The sequence below is a fragment of the Aulonocara sp. 'chitande type north' Nkhata Bay genome, linkage group LG14 (assembly GCF_057382095.1).
Source record: "Aulonocara sp. 'chitande type north' Nkhata Bay isolate Kocher_YH1m ecotype deep benthic linkage group LG14, A_spYH_male_GT1.1, whole genome shotgun sequence".
NCBI lineage: Eukaryota > Metazoa > Chordata > Actinopteri > Cichliformes > Cichlidae > Aulonocara > Aulonocara sp. 'chitande type north' Nkhata Bay.
This window is the reverse complement of record NC_141357.1, coordinates 19,454,572-19,467,395: the sequence shown is the minus strand read 5'-3', so window position 1 is coordinate 19,467,395 and position 12,824 is coordinate 19,454,572. Positions and strand designations below refer to the sequence as shown.

Sequence of the window (12,824 nt, the reverse complement as noted above, 5' to 3'; positions counted from 1 at the left end):
CGCCGGAGGTTTTGCCCGGCCCGCCGGAGGTTTTGCCCGGGAGGAAGCGACGATCGCGCCGTCGGCGCGTCGCCCCACAGCTGGAGAATAGGACTTCAGAACTGCCGGCTGTGGTGAGTGGAAAAGACGCTCTGTCTGTTTCACCAGTTCATATGACTGTTTATACCGGGGCTGTGTTCGTTGAGTCAGCTGCTCAGCCGGTAGCTCGGTTAGCTTCCCAGCAGTCGCTAACTCAGTCAGCCACTCACTCATCACCTCCATCACAGTCACAGTCAGACCCAGTAGACACCATGTTACAGTCCATAGCCCAGTCAATAGCTCAGTTGGCAAAAGAGTCATCAGCCTTATCAGTTCAGCCAGCCACTCCACCACCTGTTACTACTTTGCTACCTGTAGCTCAGTTGCCACCAGTTCAGCAGCCTGTCCACTCATTTACCCAGCCTTTATCCTCACAGCAGGGAACACACTCCACACAAACTTTTGCTGGTTCATTTAAGCTGGCCATCTCAGAGGCAGTTGCTCCCTCTAGGGCCTCCCCAGAGGCTGGGTGTCAGTCACCAGCCAACTCTGGACCCCTAGAGGTCAAGACACCAGCACCAGCAGCCTCACCGGAGAACTCACCTGAACAGTCTCGGCTCTCAGCACCCCCTGAGAGCTCAAGTGAGTTCACCCGTCCGCCTCAGTCCTCTGCTGAGTGTATTGGGGAACACTTCCAGCCCTCTGAGGACTGTATCCCACTGTTGCTGCCTGAGTCTAGCCACGGTGCTGCTCAGTCCCAGCCAGTGTCCACACTGGCAGAGGTCTCCGTACCTGCTGCTTTAGAGACTGCTTTCCCTGGAGGGCCTGAGGAGCCCGTCCAGTCTCAAGTCATGTTAGCTGGGGGTTCAGGTGAACCCAGCCAGCGTCCTGCCTCGTCGGCTGGAGGGCCTGAGGAGCCCGGCCAGCCTCAAGTGTCGTCGGCTGGAGGGCCTGAGGAGCCCGGCCAGCCTCAAGTGTCGTCTGCTGGGGGTTTAGGAGAACCCAGCCAGCCTCAAGTGTCGTCTGCTGGGGGTTTAGGAGAACCCAGCCAGCCTCAAGTGTCGTCTGCTGGGGGTTTAGGAGAACCCAGCCAGCCTCAAGCCTCGTCTGCTGGAGGGCCCGTGGAGCCCACCCAGCACATCCTCACATCTGCTGGTGGTCCTGGAGGACCCAGCCAGCACATCTCCACATCACCTTCCGCAGCCGTCCCGCTGCCGTCAGGTTCCGCAGCCGTCCCGCTGCCGTCTTCATCATCTTCGCCTGGTCCAGCCTCCGTGTCTTCATCATCTTCGCCTGGTCCAGCCTCCGTGTCTTCATCATCTTCGTCTGGTCCTGCCTCTGCTTCGTCCTCGTCTGGTCCTGCCTCGTCCTCGTCTGGTCCTGCCTCTGCTTCGTCCTCGTCTGGTCCTGCCTCTGCTTCGTCCTCGTCTGGTCCTGCCTCTGCTTCGTCCTCGTCTGGTCCTGCCTCGTCCTCGTCTGGTCCTGCCTCGTCCTCGTCTGGTCCTGCCTCTGCTTCGTCCTCGTCTGGTCCTGCCTCTGCTTCGTCTGGTCCTGCTTCGTCTGGTCCTGCCTCGTCTGGTCCTGTGGTTGCCACGCCGCCGTCGGTGCCAGCTCGACCCGTTCCGCCTCGCCTCTGCCGGCCGTTTTCCGGGCCTCTGAGATGGCATCATGGCCTTCGGGGACGGCCTCCGGAAGGTGTTCGTCGCCGCCGCTGGCATCGCGGCCGTCCTCCGGACCTGCTCGGTGGCCGCCACTGCCTTCCACGTGGTCGGCCTCCGGAACTGTTTGCCCGCCGTTGCCGTGTGCGCGGTCGGCCTCCAGAACTGCATTCGCGCCGCCGTTGCCGTCCGCACGGTCGGCCCCCGGACCTGCTTCCTCGCCGCCGTTGCTGCACGCACGGTCGGCCTCCAGAACTGTTTGCCTGTCGCCGCCGTTGCTGTGTGCAGGGTCGGCCCCCTGAACTGTTTCGGCTCTTGTGTTGTCGGCCCCGGACTTTACTGTGGACTCGTGAATGGTCTTGTTTTGTGTTGGCCTGTTTTTGGTTTATTCTGGTCTCTTGTGCTCCTTGTTTTTGTTTCGGACCCTCCTTCCTGGACCCCCTCCGCCCGCCCTGGCTTGGTGCTTTGTGCTTTTTTGTTTGGGGCTGTCGGGAGCCAGCCCTTAGAGGGGGGGTACTGTCACGGTTCTGGGTCCGTTGGACCCAGTAGTTTGAGTTTTATTATGTTTTAGTTTGCATCAGGGATTGTTTTCTTGTTCTCTTGTAGTGTTGATGATGATGATGTTTATTATTTGAGTTTCATGTTTCTGTGGTGTTTAGGATTTGTTCTTCGGTTGTGTCTGCTTAGTATTTGTCTAGCTCCATGTGCCATTGTCTGTCTGTCTCTCTGTTGAGTTTGTGTCTTAGTGTGATGGTTTCTTGTTCCTGTTTTATTGTGATGGTCTGCGTCTCATGTGAGTGTGTTCAGTTTTACCTTTGTCTCGTCTTGTTGATCATTCCCAGCTGTGTCCGCCACCTGTGTGTAATTCCCCTGTGATTCTCCGTGTATTTAAGTCATGTCTGCCGTCATTGTAGTTGCTGGTCCGTCTGTGTATTCCACCCTGCGTCATCTGTGTGTTTCCCTGCTGTCAACCGCTAAGTGTTTCTGCTCATGTTCAGGTTCGTGTTCTGTAGTTAGTTTGTTCCCAGTCTAGTTAGTCATAGCTCCCTTTGCCGTTTGTATTTACTTTCATGCTCAATAAACCACCTTCACACCTTCACGACTGCCTGCGTTTGGATCCTCCTTCATTGCCTCCACACGGCTCACCTCACTCGCCGTGACACATGTTGCATTTCTAAAACGTGCAACAAATGTTTGTGAGCGTGTCTGTATGTGTGTGTGTGTGTGTGTCCCTCTTACTCGCTTGTAGTGAATGATATTCTTGTGCTCTCTGGCCACCCTGGTTGCCCATTTCCTGGCCTCCTTGTTCAGACTGTGCTCCTCTGTCGTCCCCGACTCCGACTCCAGCTGACGACTCTAATATCCCACACACAGCCGCACAGAGACACGCCACAGCAGCAGGCAAACACACAAAAATACAGTGTCAAAAACAACAGCTCAAGGTGTGCAATACGCAGAGGCTGTTAATTAAGCTAAAGAAAGCAACATTGTTTCCATAGCAAGTAATTAATACAGTGTGTGTTGCGATGCTCTGTTGTTACCTTATGAAACAAAAAGCTGCTATTAAAACCACATGTGAAACACCATGTGTGTGTTTTTTCTGTGTACTACAAATTGAGAGAAGAGGAGGTGCGTGTTGACAGCACTTTTTGCATGTGACTTTATTTTGTTGCTTTTTTAAAAAAATATATACTACAGAAAACACGCAGGGTCAGTCAAGGAATCTGCATGGCCTTCCAATTAAACATATGACATCAATTATAACCATGCAGCCAAAGTGAATCCGGAGCTCATGCGCTTAACAAAGAGCTTTTCTTATTTCACATGAAAGATTTCTATTTTTTTTTCTCTCTTTCTGTTCTTTGTCACTGCTTTGAAGTGGGCGGGGATTCGCTGGGAAAAGGTCATGTTGCATACTTCTGCCCATCATGCATCATTTAGCAGTATGTGAATGAAAATCTGGTGACAGCTGGGAGGTTCTTTGGCCACTCTATCAAATTCTGATAATAACACACCCACAATATCCAGATTAACTATGTTGGATGAAATATTTCTTAATATTTTAATAAAGAAAACAAAAACATCATTTAATTTGATTCAGTCTTCTCTAAACAATTGATGCTGATTTCATAGAAACATATTTGCATTTTTAAAGCCAGATTTTTCAGTTTAATCATAATTATTTGCTATTGTGGTCCAAAAAACATGACTCAGTAATCAAATTATACAGCTGTCTGCCATGGTCCAAAGAAACCCTGAAAAAAAGACTGTTTTTGGTTACTTGTTTACAAATATGACTCAGATTTGATCTTTTCATTTCTATCTATTATAAATGCATCATAGCAGGGGCTGAAAAACAAAAAGGATACTTTCTAGTAATTTAACAATGACCCACTCCAGCTTCCCTCGTGATAACTCAGATCGAAATCAATGCAAAATATCTTGCAAAGACTTCCATGTATAGACATTCGTCGTCAGTGCTGTGTTTGCACAGACCTGAGAGGTTTGAGTTCCCATAATCTGATAATAAAAGTCTGTTAGCCTCAGCTAAAGTACACAATATTATAATTATACCTTTTCATGCACATCATCTCTATTAATTATGTGCTGATTCTGTAACAATAGGGCATAAATCTGGCTAAGTATAGGTGTGAAACCAAGTGTATTACATGGGAGATTTACAGCTTAATTACATTCAGGCACAGGAGAATTGCAGCAAGTTAAGGGAGAGGGCAGGAAACTCGATTAGAACAGTGGCTCGAATATGACATGTCACGAACCTGCATCTCAATTTCCTTAAATTTGAATTTCAGATAGTCTGCCAGCATCTACAGTTATGTGGACAGTAAAAAAAAAAAAATCTGATCCTTACCAGGTCTTAAATACAAGCTCAGATGAAACACAAAACATCTCGAAAGACAAAGCTAAACCGAAAACGTAGAAATAGTGTGGAAAACCTAAGTACACCCCTACTGCTTCCACAGGAGTTACGAGGTTAAGTAACAGCCAGGAGTTCCTAATTAAATGCAGATTATTATCCGATCATTAGCAAATGTAAGCACATCTATAAGAGCAGAAGTTTTGTCACTCTGTCGGTGTGCGTAACACGATGCCAAGGAGGAAAAATTCAGCAATGATCCTCAAGAAGCAATTCTTGCTCCCCATCTCTTTGAGAACATGTATATGGTCACTTTTTAACAATTTCAATTCCATCATTATACAGAGAAAAGGATTATTCACAACTGGAAAAGATTCAAGATAGTTCAATCAGCTAGAATGTCCTAGCAAATTCCCACTGAGGTCGGACCGTGCAATGCTCAAAGTAACTGCAAAAAAACCCTAAGAGCTACATCTCAGATACTACAGGCCTCAGTTAGCATGTTAAATGTTAAAGTTCATGACAGTACAATAATAAAAGTGAACAAATATAACTTTGGAAGGGTTGCCAGGAAAACGTCTCTTCTCTCTAAAAACAACATGTTAGCACAGCTTGGGTTTGTAAAGCTGCATCTGAACAACCCACAAGACTTCTGGGACGAAGACCAAAGTGGTGATGTTTGGCCATAATGCACACCAAGCATGAAACCAAACACAGCATAACAGCACAAACCTCATACCCACTGTCCACCACGGTGGTGAAGGAGTGAAGATTTGGGCTTGTGTTGTAGCCACAGGTCCTGGGCACTTAGTCGATAATGAATTCCTCTGTATACCAAAGTGCTCTAGAGTCAAATCTGAGCCCATCTGTCTAGTAGCTTACTACATTTGGCTGAAATGGGGCCATACAACAGGACAATGATGAAAGAGATATGTGCAAATACCTGCAAAGTTCCTCCACAGTGACAGGAGAGACTGATAAATGGCATGCAGAAAATGACTACTTCAAGTTATTGCTGAAAAAGGTGGATCTACAAGCTGATGAATGAGGGCGAGTACTCATCTGAGGTATTGTATTTAAATAATTTTAGAACCTGGTAAGGATCAGATTATTTATTATGATGTCATAATACATAAAATCTTTGAAATAAAAAAAGATCCACTCCCTTTCACATGACTGTTCATACTGCAAATAAATTCTAGTGCTCATGTGAGTCATGTGACTTTCTGCATCACTTTTGTATCTTCCTGTTGCACACTGATTATCTCGTTACACCCAAACAGATCAATCAACCTGCACTCTAAATGTCTTTATGGACAAAGGTGAAATATTATTTTATTAAATCATTTAATAAATTGGAAAATAACAACATTAGCAATGACTGTAGGTGCCATAATAGGCACAACTATAAACAACTGACCTGACATATAAGGGAAAATGGTGTCATCATCAAAATCTAAACCTTTTTCAGACTTAAAGAGGCAGACACATTTAGATACAGTCTTCTTGCAGGTTATTCACTCATTCTGAACACATTTCTTGTCTTAGACACATATTATTATAAGAAAAAAAATGTCAGAAAGGGTCTAGGACTTATGATTTAATGCATTTGCACAGGTTTTTCTCTGAATAGGGCTCTTGCTCTTGTTCTACAGTTTTTAGAAACATATCGCTGTCTTAACTAATAAAATTCATCATGCTGAACAGCACATGTATCACAAATTAGCCAAGGCAGCAGTATTTCTATGTGAAGTGTTTTAATGGAGTTTTAAAGAACTGGGTGCCTAGGACTCCAGTGTTTCTACACAACTTGCATTAGAGCAGCAGCGGTGCATTCAGACTGCAGCAAATACCTGCCTATGATTATGCTTTTTTATGCGTGTTAAAAGCGAAAGAATGAATTGAGTTCTCCTAAAATAGCACAGAGAAAATGTATGTGTACAACTACAGAGTTGCTTGTAAACCACAATATGATGTCTACATTCACAACATGTAAATTTAATGCAGTGTTAGCTTTAGTATTATTTCATATTTTATGTTTTATGGGCTTATCTTACACATGCAGACACAAAGAATTCAATAATCATCATGTAAGATATACGTAGCATGATTTTGAATGGAAATCAGGACACATTCAATTTCCAGTGATTACATCTTGAACCCATAACAAATTTGTAAAGGAAAATTACACTAAACTATGACACATCAGCTTTCAGGATGTTGATGACAGTATGGTGATATTTTAAAAGATGACATAAGGTTACGGCATCAGATGAGTCATGACAATGGTCATGAGAAGCCAAAGCCACCAAAGGTATTCAGCTATCGAGCAAGTGTGCCTTCATTGCTTGATTATGATGAAGCAACTAGAAAATGCAGGAAACATAAAGAACTTCTTTAAATAGACCTGTAATGGCTGAACCGCCTCAGTGTAGTCAGCTGTCGTTGTGAGGTTTATGTCAGGTGGAATAGTTGTAACAATCAGGTGAACTGTGGCCTTTTTAGATATGAAATAAGAAAATTTCATCAGCTGCTGCTCTATTCTCTGGTTTGATTATTCTATTGGTGCACAAAAGCAAAGTCGCATTGAGCAGATAAAATCTTAACATGTAATTCAGAAACTCCCACATATTTGTCATGTTTATTTTTAGTTCTCACGCCAACTATGTGGATGATGTCATAATCCTATCTGCAGCCACTTGTGTGGTTATCCCAGAGTGTCTCACGGTCTTGTTACGGTGACAGATGGCCATAAAAAGTCAGGCAGTGAAAGTTCTTTAACCTCCGCTGTATTTCAGTAAAAAGAGAAAATCGAACCTAAAAAACAAACAAACCATACGCTATTGTTTTATTGTCTGTGGTTAAAGTGCTGACTGCTGTAGGCCAAAATCAACAACCTCCTCCCTAAGCCACAAAGCTGAGAGCCATATAAAAACAGATCATTTATAAAGCACAATGATGTGTTAATGACTATTAACAAGACATGACTCTTTTCCAGTAATAACAAAAGAGCTCTGGGTTTTATCACTACATAGTGTGCTGTCAGATTTGAGCCCATCCTCAGCTGCTTTTCTCAGTTATTCCCAACACACAATAATACTTTGCTCACCCTCACTGCCATGCTGTATGAAGTCTTGGTGCTCCAACTGGTTAGAGCACAATTTCTGTTTAAAAGAGGGATGGGCCCACACTGCTCTCCAAGATACTTGGAATATAAAGGTTATTCTAGCTGACTAACTGTCTGCCTGTCAATCAGAGTTAGATCACAGAAGAAGTCCCTGCCAAACAGAGCATGTCATACTTGGGCGTCTAGTTCAGCAAAGTTTAATTTAATGTGTGTTAACATTGATTTGTCATGTCACTGAGTCGAAAAAGTGTCAGCTCACTGACACTACAGTTGTTTTTAAAGAAAATTATAATGTAAAGTATCATCAAAAGCATCATAATCACAGGCAAGGAGATCCATAGTGACAACATTCGTAAATAGTCTGCATAACTATGAAAAATCAAGTATTTTTCTGTCTTTTTTTTCTCACTATAACAGGTCATTCCGAGCATGCGCTAGAAATCTAGGGAATATAACTTAAATTGAAAGATTGCTACCAGTGAGGGCAAAGTCTTTTTTGTGGGTTAAAAAGGTTTCTCTGTTGGGTGCCTATGAACACACACTCACCAGCCACTTTATTAGGTACACCTATTTAACTGTTTATTAACAAAAATATCTAATTAACCAATCACATGGCAACAGCTAAGTCATGTAGCCATGAAGACATAGTCAAAATGACCGGCTGAAGCTGATTTGAGCATAGCGTGGTTGTTGGTCCCTGACTGGCTCGTCTGAGTGTTTCAGAAACTGCTGATCTGCTGGGATTTTCCCACACCACCATCTCTAAGGTTTACAGAGAATTGTCCAAAAAAGAGAAAATATCCAGTGAGCTGCGGTTCTCTGGGAGAAAATGCCTTTTGATGCCAGAGGTCAGAGGAGAATGGCTAGACTGCTTTAACTCACGTATGAACCTCAAAGCAGATGAGCTGCACCAGCAGAAGGCCATAACAGGTGCCACTCCTGCTCGTTATAAACAGAAAACTGAGGCTCAGACTCACCAAAATTGGACAATAGAAGTCTGGAAAAACTTGGTATGCTCGTGATTTCTGCTGCAACAGTCAGATTGCAGAATTTGGTGTAAACAACATGACAGCATGGATCCATTCTGTCTTATATGAACTGTTAGTGTGGGCAATATTTTCTTGGCACACTCAGTACCAGCTGATCATTGTTTGAATTCCTCAGCCTAACTGTGTATTGTTGCTTCCAGTAGGATAACGCACCATGTCACAAAGCTCAAATAATATCAAACTTGTTTCTTGAACAGAACTGGTGAGTTCTCTGTACTCAAATGGACTCCACAGTCACCAGATTGCAATCCAATAGAGCACTTGATGTGGTGAAACAGGAGATTGATTATCCAGTACTAGCAAGGTATAACTAATAAAGTAGCCTGTGAGTGTATGAGGTTTCAGATTTTTCCAGAGCCATGCTGAAACATCAATCACAGCCTGAGGTGTTAAGTTAAACTGCATTATTACGCTTTGTTTGGCTCATGGCCGACTGAAAGCTTCTTACAGTAAATGATGCAGTCAGTATAAACAGAATGTATGAATGAAGCAGATAAGCCATGGTCTGAGAAATATGATAGGAATGCTGACAACAGTTAAGACTACCTGTGCCAGGGTCATTCTCATGGCACTGACCGGCGACGGTTCAATGTCCACCAACTGCTGCACCGAGCTCAGAGTCTGGCACACACACACACACACACACACACACACAAATAGACATCCAGGCATCCGCAGACCACACACCCAAAGAGCAGCAGTGCAAGCACACAGACAGACAAACACAAGGAGCGATTAGTGGAAAAAAAGTTTAGGGAAAAACTGTTAGCAAAGCTTGAACAGGAACAGGAAGACACAAAGAAGGAAGAGAACATTGTTACAGAGAAAACTGTTAGAACACTTGAAACAAGGCAAAAGATCAGAGGCAAGGAGAAACTGGCAGAACCCAGAGAGAGAAAGAGAAATGTAGAGAAAGGAGAGTGCACAATATGACTCAGACACAGGAGAGAAGGATACTACTCTAGAAAGGTATTAGAAACAGTGTCCAGTGAGAGCAATTTCTTTTTTTAGCCAGAAAGACTTAACAAGTCCCCGAAGAGGAGAAGAGAGGAGACAGCATGATTCCCACTGCTCCATTCCGATCACACAGACCGTGATCACTTGACAACAATTTAAAATATTTGTAGCATTCAGCAACCAATTGAATTTAAATGATTAAATTAGCTTGCGTAAATGACAAAAAAAAATCCCAGGCTAGAAAGATACGCTCCCAACGGACACGCAACATCTGAACACAGAGCCGATTCATGCATCTTTCACGTTGTCAGCAGACATTAGTTAACTGGGCAACTCCATCTGAAACTGTTAACATAAAGAAATCCCCAAAGTCTGGGAACAAAAGGCCCAAAGATATCTCAAGAGAAAAAAGGGCGATCACAGCTTTGGCTCACGGATTTTTAACTTGGCAGGTCTCTCAGGCCCACTCTCTAAATCAGAACTGCGGTAAATGAATTCTGTTTCATCACTCAACTTAAGGATTTAAGCAACATTTTATACACATAAGATATTAGAGAGGACAGAAAACACAGGATGAAAGGAAAGCCCACATGGCTGGCTGCTGTCTGTGTGTGGGAGTTTGTGCGTATGTGTGTATGTATGTGTGTGTGTGAGTCAGCAAGTGAAGTGGAGTGACAGTCCTGCTGTGAACAGGTTTATGTACAAACAATCTAAGTACTAGTGATACATGAGTATTAATCCAGGAGATCTGTGTGTAGTTGTGCGAGTCTCACCGTGTCACATTCACTGGGCTGGAACTGGAAGTCGTGCGCTTTGTGAAACACCGGATTCTCTTGCATGAACAACTGCTGGTTGTACTCCTGCATTATCTGAAAGAAAGCGTTAAGGAGATCTTTAATCCAGTACATTTTGCATGCAAGTTTGGTGCTGTGTAAACCCGACAATACAAGAGTCTGTTGAACTTCATGTGTGAAGAGGCTTCTGCTCCCTTCGAGGATGCAAACGACAATTTTTTTTCCCACTGCCGCATCTGAAGCCCACAGTGGGTGAGTGTTTCATATTCATGCATACATTTGTGGGTTCATATTTTGACTTTAGAGGGATTAATTTTTCGGTCCAAGAGGGATATGGTTCAGAAGTTAAGTCGAGTTTCTGAAGACATAACATTCAAACCAAAGCTAGTGTGAGTGTAGTTTAGGATGAGACCCGAAACCAGTGAGAAACTGTCCCACACAGGAAGCAGCTAGAAGCGATGTGGTGAGCAAACAATCCTGAAATACAGTGACATTCAGTAAAATGGCAACATGCAAAATAACCCCTGATAATGCGTTCGGGTCCTGAAGTTAACATTTCACAATTTGCCTGTGACTACATGCTGCGTTAATCAAAAACAGTCACTGTGTTGTGTCTTTCTTGCACAGTTAAAGTAGAATAGAAACCTCATCATGCCACACAAAAGGTACACACAGCTGCTCCCTTATTCACACAGGGTCACAACAAAAGGTAGCTCTATCTTTGATTTGACAGATTTTTACACCAGATTTCCTTCCTGACACAACCCCAAAATGATTCGTGCCTACTTCTGCAACAGAACTGAAGATCTGCTTGTGAGGTGGCTGTGCAAACCACTAAACTGCAGACAGACACAAAGAAATTAAAGAAAGAAAATAACAGAAAGAAAAAGACTGCTGAATGTCAAAACACTTTCAGTGGGTTCCATAGAAATGTCTTACCACAGATTCAAAAAGCATATTTTTGTATTGTCTGACTCACCCTGGTGGATTTGTCCAAAAGGAACTGATACGTGTTGTGTGTAGCCTGGGAGGCCTCAAGCTCAGTGCGACAAAGTGCCACCAGGTAGTCTTTGACGTGCTCATAGATTCTGCCGTCCAAGGCCTAGAAGACAGACAGAGAAAGACAGGAACCAGGGGTTACACTGAAGCATGGATGAATTCAATGTAATTCCACAATCCTTAATAATAAAGCAGAGAGGACAAGGGAATCAGGAGGAGACACTAAGAAATAGACAAAAAGAACAGAATGTGAATAAGCGTTGCTAGTTTGTCGTAAACTCAAATTAAATCTTGTGTTTAGATAGCCATAAATGTACTGTGATTTTGTTACATAATCTACTGATGCACGTCTATGTTTAAAAAATCATATTTGAGGTCCATAGTCCATAGATTACACTATAACTGATTGACAGCTCCCTTGCTTTTGTGTTATTTTTGTTGCATTTGTTGGGTGGGACAATTTCCTCTGTTAATGATTGTTTCTGTTATTGCATAAGCTACTGTGTAGCAGGACTAAATCAACGGAAACGTCTTGTGTGGAAGGTAATTTCAAGCTTTATTTTATGATAAATTTCACTAGAACACACCCCAAAACATGCAAAATACATACAGGACATACAGTCAAATTGAACAGAAATAGAGTCCAGCATAGCAAAGCCCACTTCTGTTACAAACAAACACGCCTCACTCGCATCGCCGCCTCCCATGGCGTACTGTATATTATAACTTTAAATGCAGTATATGGCATGTTTCCATGGGCCATTAAAAAGGATTTTGTGAAAAACACTAAACTAAAAAAGGAAGAGGTGAAAAAGTGAAGAGAAAGATGGTGGGAAAATATAAAGAGGTGAGAGGGAGGGAACGAAGTCACAAGAAGGCCCAAAACCACGCAGATGTTTTTATTTAATAACTGTTAACATTAGCATTTCTGATGCACGGATGTAAAGACATTTTAATGAAGTATGCAGTCCAAGTGAACAGCCTTTCTATGGGCAGCCGGGATACTGCTGCCAAGCTGTAGGCAACGCTGCCAAACAGACAGAGAGCGGGGCTAACGGAGGGGAGGAGGAGAGGAAGAAGAGGGGAAGGGAGAGCATTTTGAAAAGGTATAAAAGGTATTAGTGGGTGAGAGCAAAAAAGAGAGACTTACTGAAAAAAATGTGTTTATGGGACACGAGTGTGTGTGTGAGTGAGTATGTGAGTGTGTTCTTTGGATGGTGTTCTCACAGCTGCAGAGGAAGGTGAAGGGGTTCAGATTCCAATTCAACAAAACACAGAGAAGGCACACACACACACAGACATCAGTGATCAAATGCTCAGAGACACACACATACACGCACTCCT

The 12,824-nt window shown here is 43.6% G+C and overlaps 1 protein-coding gene across 2 annotated transcripts in view; it reads right to left on the bottom strand.

The window, feature by feature from the left end:
* The window catches only part of fchsd2 (FCH and double SH3 domains 2), an 80,328-nt gene that overhangs the window by 23,348 nt on the left and 44,156 nt on the right, over positions 1 to 12,824 (bottom strand). The window contains exons 9-12 of one of the 2 annotated variants that reach the window (XM_086261413.1): positions 11,461 to 11,583; positions 10,461 to 10,556; positions 9,277 to 9,351; positions 2,916 to 3,032 (exon numbers count right to left, since the gene is read on the bottom strand). In XM_086261413.1, coding sequence (XP_086117539.1) covers positions 2,916 to 3,032; positions 9,277 to 9,351; positions 10,461 to 10,556; positions 11,461 to 11,583 — 411 coding nt within the window. The remainder of the gene's footprint in view (positions 1 to 2,915; positions 3,033 to 9,276; positions 9,352 to 10,460; positions 10,557 to 11,460; positions 11,584 to 12,824) is intronic. The other variant, XM_086261414.1, reaches the window with a different exon arrangement.